Source organism: Stenella coeruleoalba (assembly GCF_951394435.1).
Source record: "Stenella coeruleoalba genome assembly, chromosome: 2".
NCBI lineage: Eukaryota > Metazoa > Chordata > Mammalia > Artiodactyla > Delphinidae > Stenella > Stenella coeruleoalba.
The window spans coordinates 84,892,630-84,910,631 of NC_137147.1; the positions used below are offsets into that span (position 1 = coordinate 84,892,630).

The 18,002-nt window shown below is 51.2% G+C and overlaps 1 protein-coding gene across 2 annotated transcripts in view; it reads right to left on the reverse strand.

Moving 5' to 3' along the window:
• The window catches only part of PLA2G4E (phospholipase A2 group IVE), a gene marked incomplete at its 5' end in the record, with an annotated part of 57,995 nt that overhangs the window by 33,801 nt on the left and 6,192 nt on the right, over window positions 1–18,002 (reverse strand). Inside the window, 2 exons of one of the 2 annotated variants that reach the window (XM_079913841.1) lie at window positions 2,157–2,229; window positions 8,610–8,705. In XM_079913841.1, the coding sequence (XP_079769967.1) occupies window positions 2,157–2,229; window positions 8,610–8,705 (169 nt within the window). Of the gene's footprint in view, window positions 1–2,156; window positions 2,230–8,609; window positions 8,706–18,002 lie in introns of those variants that run through there. The other variant, XM_079913840.1, reaches the window with a different exon arrangement.

An 18,002-nucleotide genomic window follows, 5' to 3' on the forward strand; every position in this document is an offset into this window, starting at 1 on the left:
CCTGGGCTGCTGACACCCCCAGACACCATGGCTGCCCCCGGACGCTGTTCTTTAGGGAAATGAGGAAAACATAAAAAGGGGTTCCCAAAGGGGCCAGGGTGTCCCCGAAGGGCAGCCTGTGTGCCAGAGGCGTGTGGGGGGAAGGGGGAGAGGAGGGTGGTGGAGCAGACCTCAGCCTGTTTCTCTGGTTCCTGTTCCCCATCCCGCCCCCTCCTCTAGGGCTTGTAGGTGACGGGTGTAGCAGGGAGAAGACAAAAGGAAGGGCCCTGGACGCGGGGGAAGGTCTGAGCGCACAGGTGTAGGCACGCCGTGCGAGTGTGAGGCCCGCATGACACACAGGGCTGGGACAGATACGCCTCCAGAGGAGCCGAGGCAGGCGAGGCAGCTGCCGGCATGCGAGAGCTGTGGCCGTCCCTGAGGGAAATGGGCTGAGGTGTCTGATAACCCACGCTGGCACGGCAGGAAAGGCAGAAGAGGCAGGCAGGTCCTGGGTCCAGCGGACACTTCCAGGCCCCTCAGGTCACTCACTGGTGGCCTGAGAGGTCCCGAGAAGCCCAAGAAGTCCGTGGCCCTCTGGCTGGTCTTGTGACAGAGCCAGGCCCCAAATGATGCTGGCTGCAATTGCTCCCCCGGCATGGGCTCTGGACACTCACCCTCCCAGGGGCCCAGTCTGAATGCTGCCTGATCCCTTTGTTCTCTCTGGGGCTCCAGGGCCCTCCTTCCTCCACCCTCCACACTCATCCTTACACTGCAGTGTTGCAGCGACAGCTTCCCGGAAGGTGTGTCAGCCTCTCCCACCTGTGCTCCTGCACCATCTGCATATAAGCCCTCGGGAAGTCATGCAATCCCTTCCTCAAGAGCTCAGGTGCCCATCACTTAGATTCCTGTCAACCCTCTGAACGGCCCTGACCTCCTCCTCCTGGCTTGTCTCCCTTAACCCCCAGCGGTCCAGACCTGGCATCAAACACTGATTCTGCTTTCGGCAATTAATCCTCAATGTGCGAAATGGGCCCCACAGCCCTGCCTTCAGGTTGTGCGGAAGATGAATGATGTTTGGATGTCTGGCCCCAGCTGGCCCCCAGCAGGGGCTCAGGGGGACGCAGCTCCTCTCCCTCAGACTGGGCTCCCCAGGCCTCTGGATGCTCACACCCTGTCCCCTCAAAGCAGCTTTCCTCAGCTACTCCCAGCTTTCAGTGTCCTCCAGTTCTAAATTCCGTGGTGACAAGATGAGAATGCCGTCCTCTATTACTACTCTATAATTGCTTTGGGCATAGACACCTCCCCATGTATCACGGCTCTCCCAGGCTAATTGAATCCTGGGGTGAGGGCAGTATAACAGAGCTTTGGGGAAACTGGAGCCCTTGGGCGATTCCTGTGTGGTCACCAGTGAGCGGGGATCCCCTCAGCCATGGGCCTTGACACAGAGCTTTCTCCTCCTTGAGGGCCAAGCTTCCTCACTGGATGGGGTGGGGGGAGATGAGGGCAGCATAGGGAGGGGCTTTTGTTCTGCCCACCCAGATGCCTTCATTTCTTCCTGAAGCCAAAGACTTCCCTGGGCACCCGTGGTCTGGGAATGCAGCAGGGGCTGGGATGAAAGGGACGTTAAAGTTGCAAGAAGACACTGCACAAAGAGCCCTGGTGAGTCAAACCACATCCATGGCCTGAACTGAGGAACTCGGCGCTATGGGGCACCCGGCATGCACTGTAGAACCCGTTTGAGATCCAGGTCCTGAGAAGGGCACTGGGGCTGGCCGGCAGCTGGCTCCATGGTACTCAAGGGCCCTTCCTTCCCTGCCACCCCTAACAGGCCGTAAACTCATGCAGAGACAAGGAGTGCCCAGTGTGGGAGAAGCTACTCCTGGAACGGATCCTAGGGAGGGGAGAGTGGGGAGGAGAGAGCGAAGTGAGCCGTTGGAGGAGGCCGAATGCAAGGGCCGGTCATGCCAAGGGTGCAGCTAGAGGGAGGGGCCTGGGAAAATGATACAAACCCCAAAGTCTGTAATACAACTTGAACATAGAGCGTGCACACACACACACACACACACACACACACACACACACACACAGCCACACCTGACCATTTCTCCCCCGGGGCCTGTCTCCATCCTGGCCCCAGATGCAGAGAAGAAGGAGGGAAGAGGGAGGGGGATACTTACCCACGTCAGCCTGTTGGACGTTTTTCATCCGGATGACCCTCACTGTCAGCAGGTGGCATGGAGACAGCTCCTCCTGTGGATTGAGAGGACAGTGGACTCACTCTTTGGGCGATTGTGGCAGGTGGCCTTGACGGAGAGAGCAGCACAGGCTCCCACTGCCCAGGCTCAAGCAACCTCCCCACTGTCCATCGGTGTTTCTGGGCTCTGGAGGCTGCTTCTGGTCCCCAGGCGGCCCGAGGCTATGGACGTGAGGGGCTTTGTCCTCACCCTACTCTGAGCCAGCACACCCGGGAAGAGGGACAGCTTCATGCCTGTTCCGTCCCTGTCTTGCTTGTTTGGATCTGGGAATTGGAAGCCCTTTTCCTGAGCATTTTACCCAGGCTTAGACAAGTCTTTTTACTGTCCACTCCCAGCCCACGCCCATGGCAGACACCATCGGACTCCTCCAACCCACCCAACGACATTTATAGAGGCCTCTGAACTGGAACCCTTTACTCCACATCGTCCACTCCATGTTACTAGAATCACTTTCTACCCTTCCAAGAAGATGCAATTCTTCTGTATTTAAAATAATATTGGGGGACTTCCCTGGTGGCGCAGTGGTTAAAAATCTGCCTGCCAATGCAGGGGACACAGGTTCGAGCCCTGGTCCGGGAAGATCCCACATGCCGTGGAGCAACTAAGCCCATGCGCCACAACTACCGAGCCTGCGCTCTACAGCCTGTGAGCCCCAACTACTGAAGCCCGTGTGCTGCAATTACTGAAGCCTGGGCGCCTAGAGCCCATGCTCCACAACAACAGAAGCCATGGCAGTGAGAAGCCTGCGCACTGCAACGAAGAGCAGCCCCCGCTTACCACAACTAGAAAAAGCCCGTGTGTAGCAACGAAGACGCAACACAGACAAAAAAATAAATAAAAATTAAAAACAATATAACATTGGGATTTAGGGAAAAACATGAGAGTATGAAGGAAAAAAGTCCCCATAATGCCACCACTCAGAAAAGGTCACTATTTATAATTATTTTTATTTTCAACTCAGACTGCCCACAGATAGTTCATCTGCTTTGGCGGTTATCAGAGATAATACTATTTGTAATAGCATCTACTGAACACGTACTGCAGTAGGGGCGGGGCAGAGCGGGGCAGGGCAGGCACCGACCCTTAGTGCGAGACCCTGAGCTCAGGGGTTAGAGGTCCCACTCAGTCAGCCTCACGGGGGTCCTGGGGCAGAGAGTGCAGTGGAGGTGGACAGCGGCCTTCTCCCCAGGGCCCTCCAGCCTCAGGCCAGCGGGTGAGCTGGGCTCCTGGGGGACAGGCTGGGTGCTGGGTCTCGCAGAGCTCCAGAGCCCTTGCCATGGCCACCCACTGGCCGGGCCCAGGCCACGAAGCAGCAGTGAACCTCTCCGCAGTCCCCGCCTCTGCGACCTAATGGCGGCGGGGTCTCCATGGGTCACAGGCCGTGGGACCCACCCCTGTTTGGGTGGCCTGAGGAGCCCGAGGGCCAGCTGGTTCCTGGGTGCCTGGCTTCCTCAGTGATGAGATCTGTGCAGGGTCTGGGGATCTTGCCCTGAGGACACCGTCAGCTGAGATCTGCCTCCTCAGCCAGGCCTGGGCACTGGCGCGAGGACCCAGACTGGAGGCTGGTCCAACACTCCCAGGCAGGGAACCAGCCCACGTAGGGACCCCCTCCACTTACCAGAGGCTGGACCTCAGAGGGCAAAAGTTGAGCCTTGGGACCTTGCCCTTTCTTGTCAGAAGAGAGAATACCATTTGTTTTGGTGGAGGTTTACAGGAACATCGTGACCTGACTGTGACCTGACCTCAAGAACAAAGGCTCGGACACCGAGAAGTCTGCAACAACTAACCATGCCCCTCCTTCACCTTTCCTATAAAAGGGCTTCGCTGAAAGCTTTCAGGGAGTTTGGGAATTTTTAAGGCATGAGCCACCAGTCTCCTTGCATGGCCCTGCAATAAACTTTCCTCCGCTCCAAACTCCGACATTTTGGTATTGTTTGGCCTCACTGTGCATCGGGTCCACGGACTTGCCTTTGGTAACATTACTATTTGCTAGACACTTCTCTTATAGTTTCTAATCCTCATAAAACCTTTATAATAGAGGTATTGCCATCTTTTTAAAAGTTAAGAAATAATTGACGTATAACATTGTATAAGGTTGAGGTATACAGCATAATGATTTGCTATATGTATTTAGTATTGCCAGATGATTACCACAAGAAGTTTAGTTATCCATCATCACACATAGTTAAAATTTTTTTTTCCTTGTCATGAGAACTGTTATTTTGATGGCTGTCCTTCCAGCCTCTTCGGGGCTTAATTCTGACCAGGAACAATAGGACGACGGCTGGGAAGACAGTTGCTTAGTCCCTGAGATAGATACATACGTCAGTTTTAGGGCTTCTTCCTCCTCTCTCCCCAAAAACTGCCTCACAATCGGAACAAAAGCCACACTGGCAGACACATACAGGCCTGAGGATTCCTTCTGTGAGATTAACTCTGAAATGTTGAATATATTCATGGTCAATAACTTGCTCTAATGGGATTGCCTTTTGAGCTTTGTAACTGGGCCAAAGGTCACAACACTGCTTCTCTTTTGCTTCTGGAAATACGGCTCAGCCTCTGGGCACATGGGCTCGTCATTCTCACTCCCCACCTGGGCAGAGCGTGTGTCCTGGTTTGATCTGGTGAGGAGGCAGGAGTCAGCTTTCATCCAGGAGAGCAATTCTGGTGAAACCTGTTCCCCCTGGCCCATTTTCTCAGAAGGCAGCTAGAGGGCTACAGGAGGGGAGCTGCCTGAGGACTCAGCCCAGGCAGGGGTCACTCCTCATGTCTCTGAACCCAGGGTCACGATCCTCTTGGCCATCATAGGTCTTCTCCTGCCTCCAGGAGGGGCTGCCCTTGGCCCTGCCCAGCTCCCGTGTGTCTTCGCTGGGAGAGAATGAGCATCTACAGCTTCCCGCAGGACCTCACTTGAGGTCTCCCTGCCTTCCAGGAAAAGCTCTCTGCTGTCATCTAACACGATACCTTCCAACGAGGCTGACCATTTCTTTCTACTCTAACTCAGCCCCATTAACAACACAGCTACCATCTGCTGAGTGTCTTCCAAATGCTAAGTGTTGTGTATATAATCTCTATATTTTATCTTACTATTAGCCTTGCTTTACAGATAGAGAATCTGAGCCTAAGTCCTTTGACTTCAGGCACTCAGCTAGAATCAAAGGAAACTGAGTTTGAATCCAATTCTAATTCTTAAGCCCACGTTCACAACCACAATTATACTGTCACCTTACTTGAAAGCGACCGTGGGCAAACACGAAGACAGGTGCTGCTTACCCTGATCTCCTCGTGCTTGGTCTTGTCCTCTGAAAATCTATTTTCCCGGCAGAGTCTTCTTTTCACCCTTCATTCCCCCAAAGCCCCCAAATAATCCCCACACTCTGGCAGTCCTTCTATTTACAGTGCTCTTCTGACACATTTCATCACCTCTCTCTGTTTTAAACAGACAGAGCACGTCAGAACTGTAAGGGTACTTGGAGAAGCTCTCGCTTTCTAGCAGCCACAGATGGCTCCTTTGTGGTCATTCTGGAGCCTCAGATTACACCTTTAGCCCAGGAATTTGCAGAAGACACCCAATTGCAAAGCACTCTGCAAAGCACTCTTACATCTGCCAGCAGGGAGCCAGAGCCTGGAGGGTTTGAGAGAGAGCCCAGAGGGGCGGTGCGGAGAGGAAGGCAGTGGGAACATGGGACTCGGGTCTTGGGCCCAGACGATTCCAGAAATGAGGTCTGTGAAAAATGACCTTCTGGGATTAACATGAGTGTACATATTTTGCTCCTGATATGATCAGCTCAGTTGGAGTGGTGCTAGACACAAGCAAAACTTCATGGCCCCAGAGGTAATGAACAGAAAGACGTAGAAAGACGTAATAGATCAAAGTACAGAGTCCGTGACTATGGGAACCTGAAACCAGTGAGCTTACGGAACCCAAGTGTATGGGGTACCTTACGGGATCCAGGTAAGAACTTCAGGGACTTAGACAAGCTCATCCTTCCAATAGGATGCCCTGGCTGGGCATCAGGGTGAAAGTTTAACAACAGGCATGGCCAGGCTGCGGCCCTGGAGTTGGGATGGGCAGTAATCCTCCAGTTCATGGGGGTATTGGAGGGTCCTGGGATAAGGACCAGGGAGCACTCCCTGGAGGGGCTAGAACTGAAGGCAGGGATTATTTGGCAACCAGTGGAGGAGTGTATTTAGACACTTTAATAACCAGAACAGCTGTGCAGGGAGGGTGGCTGGATGGTAGTTTGCTGGGAAGTCACTGCTCAGGCTGCAGACACACCTGGCTCCAGCCTCCTCCCTCACCTCGGTCCCTGGGGCTGGACTTGCCAGGACTCCATTTCCCCCGAAAACTCCTCAGGACAGGGGTATCTTGCCAGCTCATATGGAAAAGAGCTTGACTCTCAGCACTGGCTATTGTGCAATCCAGTATTACCCCTTCCCAAACCCTCACTTTAGAGATAGGACTTTGGCGGGGAAGTTGGGAATACAATTCCTTACCCTCCTCTAGTGCGCTGGGCTCTGCTCTACCTGGGGTTGCTGCATCTGTTCTCAACTATCGCCCGCCCCCGCCCCCCCATCCCAGCCAGACTCTGAGGAAGGTACTGTTATCCTGCTTTGCAGAGGAGAAGACCGAGGTTAGAGAGCTTGCATCTCACATGGGGTCACACAGCCCAGAAGGGGCGGGGCCAGGACTCAGACGCAGATCCACCTGACTGCAGGGCAGAGCCCTCTCCGTCCACCTGGAGGCTGGCTCTCACCGTGAATTAACCAACTCAGTTAAAAGCTTGCTCCAGGTCATGCACTAGACTAGTTAATAGCAGAGGCAGGAGTAAAACCCTCAGCTCCCATTCTGGGACTGTCCTCACACCCCAAGAAACTAGCTATCATCACAAATTAGAAGAATATTTAGTTACAGATGGGCTCCCAGGGCCTGGCTCCCAGGTGCAGGGGAGGGTTGGGAGGAGGGTCTGACAACCCTGTTTCAGAAGTGGTTAGGGTCAGACATACCCAAACCACACCAGCACATGAGGTCTGGGTGCTGACGAGGGAGTACAGCTCCCGGGGAACCTGTGGGAACTCCCCTCCGCGGCGCTTCTCAGGGCAGGCCCGGCTGGCGATGCCACCTCCTCCTCCCTAGAGAGCTGGGTGTATCCATCAGTTCCCTGCAACACCTGTGTCAGAGCTCAGACCAGCCTGGCGATAGCTTCCAGGAGGCAAGGGCCCTCCCTAAAAGGAGAGCATTGGGATGGGAACTCTGTGGGATCCCAGAGCATTTCCCTGCTAGTCTGAGCAGCACCCCAGACCAGGGGTCACCTGGGAGGAGCCACTATGGCTGTTTTCCTTTTTATCACCCAGGCTAGGTGAGAGGTCAGGGCAAGAAATCCCAGCTCTGAGTCATGGACCCTCCAGGACCTGAGAGGGATGGCCACAGCTCTCAATTGCTTCATTCCCGCTTCAAGGTAAGCTCTGTCCCTCTGTGGAGGTTTCTCCTTGCCCAAGCTCCAGGAGACTCAACGAGACAGGAGAGGCAGGAGCACGTGTGGACCAGAGGCTATCTCAGCCCCCTGAGGGCTGTGGAGGAACACAGCCCAGAAGGCAACGTCTATCCTGGCCCAGGCGGCGGGACACCAGGCACCATACAGCATGGGGTTTCCCTCCTGGGCTCCTTGGAGACTGAGCAGGGTCTCCACCTCCCACCCCAAAGGGACAAGACACTTTCAGGGCATCACTCGCCTCACTCCATGATTTAGTGTGGGCCGGGGGAAGGTAAGGAGGAAGATGTTGCTGCTGACAGCCCTTGCCATGGCATGCCTACAGCAAATTGGAAGACAGAGACGATGGGAAAGCCAAGGCAGAGCTGGTCTAGAGCCCTGGAAACCTGACTCATGAACCTGGGGTGTCTCTGCAAGGCTGTGAGGGGCTGCATAGACCCAGGAGTCTAGACCACAGACCCAGGAGGGGTGCCTCGTGGCCAATGGAGACAGGTTGACAATGGCACAGATCCTCACTGGACACCACACCACACACTCTCCCAGCAGGCAGTTCAAGACGTCCACAAGGTAAATGCCTGCTCACCGTTAGGAGAGGCCAAATGTGACCCACCCCCAGCAGTGCTGAGCACTGTCCTCCCGGGTGCTGCTGGGCCCAGGACATCCCTGAGCCACTCCATGGAGTCTTGTCAAGCCCGTGGGTATCCGCAGCTGGGCCATCCACCCAGGAGCCCAGCCCCAACTGGGCCAGACTGTGTCTCCCGGCGCCAGGCAGGGGCTGCCCTAGCCGAGGTGCTCCACGTCTCTGGAGTCTGCGGTGCCCCCAGCCCTCCCTGAACCCGTCTCCTGCTCTCAGCTCCGGACCCACCCAGCCCTGCTCCCTCACCTCCAAGGTGCAGGTGGCGGAGGGCCTGCCATCTTCTGCTTGGCTTGGGTGTGACGGGTGGTGGGAGGCTGAGACAAGCATCTCCTTCTGGAGCATGGTGTGGCTCTGCCGTTGGGCCGTGAGATGGGGAACTTATACTCTTACTCAGAGCTCCGCCCTCTGGAAGACTCTTGGCAGTGTCTCTAATTGCCCGGGGAGGGGTTTAGGTAGGTAGACAGATGGGGTTCCCGGGCACAGGCCTCTTAGTATCAAGGGACCCTCAGGTCTTCAGATCCTGGAAATGCAGGGACCAGCAGGGTCAGGGGTCTGCTGCCCCAAGAAGAATGACCAGCCTGTCCACTGCCCCAGAGAATGGCAGGAAGATGCTGCTGGACCCTCATGACTTCAGGATTAGCCCAGCCACGATTTGGAAAAGCTGTCTCTACAGCTTGTCAAGGTCATGGCTCAGAGGTGCCCCTCTGGGGGATATGCCCTCCCTCCTGACTCTACTTAGCCCCATGGCTCAGTGCCCCAGGAGCTGTAGGCAGGGACCTCAGGAGAGGCAGGGACCATGACCAGGACTCAAAGTTAGAGGATGAAGAAGGAAAGTAATCGCCTGAATCCCTGGTGAGGAGAGAGTCAAGGGCTAGTGGTCCCTGCCCTCCCAGGCAGGTGGAGAAAGGGTGAGCCCAGCCCCTGCCCGGGCTCAGAGATGCTCTCGCCCCATGCAGCTGATCCCTATCTCTGTCCTGGTGGCTGGCTCACTCCAGGGGTCTGGGGAGGCAGCTTTGCTTACTCAGCTGTGCAGCTGGGAGCTTTGGGAATTTCCTGCCTGAGCTATTGCCTGGGGGCCCACAACCGGCTTTTCCGGCCCATGGATTAAAGTGATTTTATGAAACTAAGGGTGAGATCTGAATACAGGGCTGATTGGGCTTGAAGGCAGGGATGGAACCTGGTCAGTGGTATCTGTGGGGCCTCTCCGTATGCCAGGTGGAGGACATCCCCACCCTGCTCCTCTCTGCTTGCCAGGCTCTCCAGACGGGGGATGGGGCCTTAGCTTGGACCCCTCCCAGCTTGCACCCTTCCCTGCCGCTGCCATGGCGCACTGCCAGGGACACAAACAGCATCCGCGCCCCTCGGTGGACTCTACCAAATTCAACTTAGTTCACAGCGCTTAGTGAGCACCTACTGCATACGTGCTACTAAGAGAGGAAAGTCCAAGCTTGAAGCTGCTGACAGTCCAGCTGGGGAACCAAGTGCTTCCAACCCCTCAGAAGCTCAGAGGTCTGAGTCTCCTGTGGTAACTGGGGTATCCTAGAAGGAGCAATATAAACCCTTTACATTTGTAAAAATCTGTGGTTTGCAGACCTAATAACTGGCTACGGAGCACAGAAATGGGGAAAAGAGTGTCAGCTGGGAAGGGAAAGAGTGGGCATGAGAAGGCTTCGTGGAAGAGGCAGCATCTGAATTGGGTCTTGCAGGAGAGATGGGATTGCAGTAGCTAACGATAGGTGAGAAGGGCATCATGGGAAGAAGGAGCAGTAGGAACAGGAATAAGGAGGCCAGAAAGCAGGCTATGCTCAGGTATGTAAGTGGGCTGGTATCAGAGTAGCGAGTTGTGTGGGAGGAGGTATGGGGGGGTGGAGAGTGGGACACAGAGGGTGGTGGAAGTTGGGCAGAGAGAAGGGAGGTTCTGTGAAGGAACAAATCTGGAAAGATATATTAGGCCCCCATAGTTGTGACCTTTGAAAGGCATACTTTAGGGACTTCCCTGGTGGTCCAGTGGCTAAGACTCCGCACTCCCAGTGCAGGGGGCCCAGGTTCAATCCCTGGTCGGGGAACTAGATCCCTCATGCTGCAACTAAATGACCTGCACATGGCAAGGAAGATCCAGTGTGCTGCAAATAAGACCTGGAGCAGCCAGATAAATAAATAAATATTTTAAAAAATTAAAGAAAAATAAAAGGTGTGCTTTAAATTTGGACTTATTCTCTAGGCAATGGGGAGCCATCAATGGTTTTTGAGCAGGACAGTGACATGATCAGAGCTGAAATTTCGGAAGGCAATGGTGATTCATGTTGTAGACAACCCAGCCCACAGCACTACAATGTCCTGAATGTGATGTGGTGAGGCTATAGTGAGGGAAGGGGGACCCTCCCCCCAACGGAGGTGTCCGCCTGGTACCCATTCCCTCCACTCCCCCACCCTTCACCATCAAATGGGCCCAGGGCAAGCCCCAAACTCCAAAACATTCCTCAAAGCCTAGAACTTGATCCTCCTCTCACTGAAGGAGCCTAGCCACAAACACCCACCCTACCCCGCTCCATCCATCCTCGGCAGCCTGTGAAAACTCTGGGTCTCCAATCCTTGTATTTCCTCATTGTGCATAAACTCCTCAAGAGCGGGGCCTCACTTTAGCTGAATGAAATCAGATTGAATAGGAAGCTCACAGGAGGTGGGGTGGAAGCTTCTTCCTCCACACCCTCTACACAGCCTCTGACCCCGGTGGGAGCTGGTGCAACAGCAAACAGAGTGGACTCACCTGCCAGCATTTACCGCCTGGCTCTGAGCTGACAGGGTGCAGTCGGGAAGGAAACAACAAAGCATTTGTGATCTAGTGAGGGGAGCAGAGAGGGCTGAGTTAAGTGGTGAATTGTCCAGTGTGGACTCCAAGTAGGGCAGGAGGGGACAGAGGCCTTGGTGGTGGGAGCTGTGGGAGTGGGCTGGGAAGGTGGGGAGTGCCAGGCATAAGGTAACGTCCAACTATGGGGTGACGGGAGCCTAACCCCCTCCTCTGATCCAGTGTGTCTCTGAATGAACCCACAATTAAAGCTACAACAGTGTTCTTGGTACACAATCTGATGCTCCAGAGCTCCTTCATGCGGAAATTCTGAAGCCATCTCCGCACAAAGTGGAGGGGACTTGGTTTCTTTCTACCCACCGCCCTTTCCTCCCTAATGAGCAGAAAGCCTGAGATCTCCCCAGAGCCCCCCAACCTGCTCTTCTGAGCCTCCACCTCTGACTGTGTCCGGGGGTCTTGTTAACCGGCTCCCATTTATCAGGGTGACCAGGAGCTGCCTTCACCAGCCGCCTCTTGGTCTCAGGTAACCCAGCATTGGAAAGTACATTCTTCCCAGTGGCTCAGCTGACATCACTCCCAGGAGAACCAGCAAGGATGAATTCTTCACCTTTCCTCTTTCAAGATGCCTCGGGTGCCTGTCCCTTCCGTCCCACCCCATCAGCAGCATCTGATTCTCAGCCTCTTGCCTCTCACGAGTTTTTGCCCCACAAACCAGGCTGGCCAGTGAGCTTCGTAACCACGCCCTCAACCTGTCATTCTCCTGCTCAACACATCTAATGCTTTTCCATTCTTGCCAACGAATTCTGGATTCCAATACCTTCCAAGCAGAGCCCAGAAACAGCCCTATGTACACATGAAATTTCATTATACAATGAAGGAAGTATTTCAAATCAGTGATGAAACGATGGACTATTCATTACTGGAAAAAGTATTATAGCTTACCATTTGGAATAATATAAAGTTAGTTATAAAGTTAAAATGAACTTCATAACCACACAAAAATAAATTCCAGACACATTAAATATCTAAACGTTAAAATAACACTATAGAAGGTTTAAAATGAAATATTAGAGAATGATGAGGAAGAGGAGGATTTTCCTAAACAAGGTATAAAACCTAGACACCAATAGGGATATGCTGCCAGATTTTTTTTTTAATTTTTAAAAACAATTTATTTATTTTTGGCTATGTTGGTTCTTTGTTGCTACGCACAGGCTTTCTCTAGTTGTGGCGAGCAGGGGCCACTCCTTGCTGTGGTGCGTAGACCTCTCACCATGGCAGCCTCTCGTGTTGTGGAGCATGGGCTCTAGGTGCGTAGGCCTCAGTAGCTGTGGCTCACGGGCCTAGCTGCTCCTCGGCATGGGGGATCTTCCTGGACCAGGGATCGAACCCGTGTCCCCTGCATTGGCAGGCAGATTCTTAACCACTGCGCTACCAGGGAAGTCCCTGTTGCCAGATTTAAATACATAGAAAGGGACTTCCCTGGTGGTGCAGTGGTTAAGAGTCCACCTGCCAATGCAGGGGACACACTTCGATCCCTGGTCTGGGAAGATCCCACGTGCCATGGAGCAACTAGGCCTGTGCACCACAACTACTGAGCCTGCACTCTAGAGCCCTCAAGCCACAACTACTGAAGCCCATGCACTGCAACTACTGAGCCCGTGTGCTGCAACTACTGAAGCCCACATGCCTAGATCCTGTGCTCCGCAACAAGAGAAGCCACCGCAATGAGAAGCCTGCGCACCGCAACGAAGAGTAGCCCCCGCACGCTGCAACTAGAGCAAGCCACGTACAGCAACGAAGACCCAACACAGCAAAAGACAAAACAAAACAAACAAACAAAAAACATAGAAATGTAAAACTGGGGTCAAGCAAAAGATGCCATAAGCACCGTTCTACCTCCAAAACTTATCCCAAATTCCTTCCTCTTAATAAATATCTGTGGATAACAAACCACTCTTAAAAAATAACAGTAAAGAGGAGAGTCTTACCCTGCCTGATACTAAAATAAACTACAAAGTCACACTAACACAAGCAGTAGGGTGTTGGTGCGAGAATAGGACCAATGGAACAAAGTAGAGGGGGCAGAGATAGACCCTGATATTTAAGGGAACTTAACATATGAGAAAATTGGCACCACAAATCAATAGAAAAAGAACAGATTGTTTAAGAGGTGACATGGTCATGAGTGGCTCAGTGTATAATGTAAAATAAAACAGCATCCTCACCTGTCCCCATATAAAAAGATGGGCTGTAAATGGGGTGAACATAAGAAAGGGAAAACTATGAAGTTGGCAGAAGATAACACAGGAGAGTCTATTTGTGGTCTTGGGGATGAGGATTTCTTAAACATCATTTTGAATCCACAAACCACAAGGAAAAAAATTTCTAAATTTGATTACATAAGAATTAAGGGTTTCTGTCAACTAAGAACACAGAGAAACAGTTAATAGACAGCCGACAGAATAACAGAAGACATTCGCATCGCATTTGCAAATCACAAAAGGATTAATGTCTAGTATATAGGAAGAATTCTTACATACTCCACAAGAAAAAGACGGCCATGCCAACACAAAAGTGAACCAAAGATTTGAACCTGCAATATATAGGAGGGGAAACCCAAAAAACTAACAAGCATTTGAGGAGACGCTCAAAATCATTGGTAATCAGAGAAATTAAAACCAAAATGAAATTTCACTGCAGCTATTAAATTGGAAAGCACTGAGAAAGTTGAATAAAGATTGCCTTTCTTTGGGGAGAGAATGGGAAAGGATTTGTGGGTTCAGGGAAGTAACAATCAAGAAGACAAACTCGGGGCTCATGGGCACCTAGGGTGATAACAGGCCATGTCCTCGGCCCTCTGCACTCAAGTGAAATTATTTTCCCTCCTGCTTTACCCCAGAGTCGCTGCCACTGCTCCAGCCTGAGTCATCATCTCCCTCATCTCAGCTATGGCATTAGGCTAACTGGTCTTCCTGCTTGCACTTTTGCCTTGTTATAAGCCATTCTCTACAGAATCTCCTAAAAACATAACTAGATTATTCGACAGCCCTGGTTAGAACCCTCCCATAGCTTCTGGTGGCTTTTACTTCTTGTCATGGCTTCTCACATTCTACTCCTTCCCTTGAACACAGTTCAGCTTGTGAAGTGGAGATGCTGCTTTATTTCACCCTGTATAGTGAGCCACTTGCAGCCATGTCATCTATTAAACAGTGTGTTCTTTTCCTATTGATCCGTGGTGCCAATTTTATGATATATTCAGTTTCCTTAAATATCAGGGTCTGTCTCATGGCCCTCCATGCCCTGAACGTGGTAAATCCTTTTCCACATCAGGGATTTTTGCGCTCGCCGCTCCCTTGCCCGAAGTCCTTGACTTTCTGCTCTGTGCATAGCTGGCTCTTTCTTCTCTCTCATGGCTCTGCTCAAGTGTCATTTTCTCCAGCAGGCCTGCCCTGACCACCCTTTATAACATGTATGCCTTTCAACCACTTATTTGCTTCCGTGTTTCTCTGGTTATTAATTAAGTTAAATTAGATCAAATCTAACTTAATATATCATATGTTGATTTATCATGTTCATCTTTTTGCCTCGTTGCACCAGACCGTAACCCTTTTCAGGGCAGGAACATTGCTGGTCTTGTTCATCAACTGGAAACACCTAACGCCCATCAGTAAGAAGACGGTTAGTTATGGTACATTCACCACTGGACCATCACACAGATGCCGACAGGAACAGAGTGGCTACCATCTATTGAATGTTTACAAAGTGATGGGGACTATTCTTCATATCTTGTATTACCTGTGAAGTAGATACTATTATGATCTCATTTTAAAAACTAATTGAGACATGGAGAGGGTAAGCCACTTCCTCAGAGTCACCATAGTAAGTGACAGGGCTGTGATGCAAATCAGCCTGTCCCGGAACTTCTGGCCTTAACCCTCATACACTCAGCCTTTTGGGAGATGCTACTGCCCTGGAAAATCAAGATTCTCCATTATGTTTTTTAAATGTCTCTTTATGTTCCTGTGTTCATTGATAAAGCTCAATTTCCTAAAACAAACATATAATGAGTAACACAGACATAGAAAACAAACTTATGATTCCCTTAAAGGGAAAAGGGGGTAGGGGAGGGATAAATTAGGAGTTTGGGATTAAGAGATACAAACTATTGTATATAAAATAGGTAAACAACAAGGTCCTGCAGTATAGCACAGGGAACTATACTCAATATCCTGTAATAGACCATAATGGAAAAGAATATGAAAAAGAATGTATATATAAGTATAACTGAATCACTTTGCTGTACATCAGAAACTAACACAACATTGTAAATCAACTATACTTCAATTAAAAAAAACATACAGTGAGTAAACACAGTTTTGACAACATAAAGTAAAGCAAATATTATACCCTCCAAGTAACGGGAGATAAAAAAAAAAATCAACCATTGAAGTTAATATGTCAAGATGTCTCAGAACTTCTGGTCAACAGATTAGACGTGACTATTTCATGATGTCAAGATATAAAATAAGGATAAATATGGGCTTCCCTGGTGGTGCAGTGGTTGAGAGTCCGCCTGCCGATACAGGGGACATGGGTTCGTGTCCCGGTTCAGGAGGATCCCACATGCCGCGGAGCGGCTGGGCCCGTGAGCCATGGCCGCTGAGCCTGCATTTCCGGAGCCCGTGCTCCGCAACGGGAGAGGCCACAACAGTGAGAGGCCCGCGTACCGCAAAAAAAAAAAAAAAAAAAAAAAAAGATAAATATGACAAGAAAGGCTCTTTATTCCAATGTAGGTAGTATTTATGTTCCTAATGTTGTCAACAGATCCTGCCCTTCTTTATCTTTATAAGCAGATGTTAAAGTCCTACTCAGTGCTTTGTATTCTCAAAGCACTTGTGTCCATAGCTCAACATTTCTCAATCTTGTGAGGTTTCTGCTACTAAAGCTTGTGCCTCTGGTTTCAACTGGATGATAGGTTTTATCGTCCTGACTCTCTCTCACACATAGCAAGACTGCCTGGAGCTTTCTGTACACTGAGTTTGCTCTTTGTCACCAGTCACCTCTGTGAGGATGACATTGTCCAGTTAGTTCAAGGTCTAGATGTTGAAGTTTCACAGACTTGGATTTGAACACTTGTTCCACCACATGTTAGCTGCATGAACTTGGGTAGGTTTATCCCTCTAAGCCTGAGTTTCTCCATCTGAAAAGTGGGAAGCAAAAGAATTCCTACCTCATAGGGTGGTTGTGAAGACTAAACGAGATAAAGTCATAGCACATGGCCGGCCCTTAGTTAGCGATGGATTCAATACAAGTGCTATGATCCACAGGACAGCAACCTCAGACACAAAGATGTCATCTGCCCAAGGAGCTCACAACGTACGTTGGGTGAGACAGGAAGGTCATGCAAATGGTCTCAGGATGCTCACGCTACGTATGAGGAGAGGTGTAAAAATATTCTCCTTGGGGATCACAGCCACCCAGGGCTGGGCAAGTCAGAAGAGGCTGCCTGGAATAGAAAAAACTTGAACTTGCCCTCGAAGGAAGGATAAGGACCCAGGAAAGAGCATTTTTGTCTGGTGAGACAGCATGAGCAAAGGTATGAAGACTCAGAAAGGCTATTAAATAAGGTACCAAATGTCAGGTGTAAGAATCATGATGATTCTTCTGTTGGCAGTGGTGACGCATGAGCAGAGAATATTTAAGAACGAGAGCAAATCCTACTCCTACAGGCAAAACAGGTGGCCGTCGGCACTGTGTGGTTTGGGTGAGCTGGAAGGCAGGCATGCCTCCTTCATCAGCCCAGGGTGGCTCCTTGGAGCAAGCCGTGGCCTGCAAAAGCCCCCTGATAAATAAATGCCTCCCCCTCTTCACCAGCCGGGAGCGGCCGCTGGTCTCGTCCTACCCAAATGTCCTGCAGTCTCCCAGGGCCCCCAGTTCCATGCAGACTCTGCCTCAGCTTCTCTAGCTGTCACTCTGGGCCTGAGGGGACGGTACCCAGGAAGGATAAACATGCATGTCTGTGAAGGAGGAGGAGGAATCCGGAGCAGGGCCTGTGAGTGTCAGAGGGAGACGATGGGAAGCAAGGTTGCAGGCTCCATTCGTTTCTTCATGGCCTCTGGTCACCTGGCCAGAGCAGAGTCCCATCCATCTGTGTTTAGGTCAGGCTAAGTCTACACAGGCAGACACCGCCTTTCTCTCTGGTCACTTTACAGAGATGGAAGGGCTTCCTGCTGGCCTCAAGGCCGGATATGGGCAGAGACCAGGTAGGGCAGGAGTCACCTGGCCATGGAGCCCGCAGGGCACCAAGTGCTAGCCGCAGGTGGCATTGCTCAGTGGAGGAGACAGCTGATGTGACACAGGTGGAGAACCTTCACTGAGCACTCAGGAAGTGCCCAGCACCGGCTCTAATTCTGGACAGACTGACTCTGAACAGAGATTTCTTGTATGTAAGGAACTCTTTGGTGAGTCTCTCCTGGGAATCAAAGACTTAACAAAGAGTTAAAAAAAAAACAAAAAAACGGATGCAATGTGAACATTTTAACCTGTATGGTTTTGTTCTTTGTTTTTGTCCCTGCAATCCTTTTGGTCCTTTCTTCCCTCAAACTGGCCCCTGGCCTCTGCTGCCCTGAGGAAGGAGACCGTCTTCAAAATACAAAGAGAAACAGAAGATAAATCTTGGTTTCTAAATTTCTCTAGGCCTCAGTTTTCCTGTAAATAACAGATATGGAAAAATACATAGGCAGTCATTTATCCTTGCCCCACCTCCACCATCCGACAGCTGGCGTAACAGCGAGAAACTCTTGGGATCCAGAGCGGAGAGCACGTCTGAC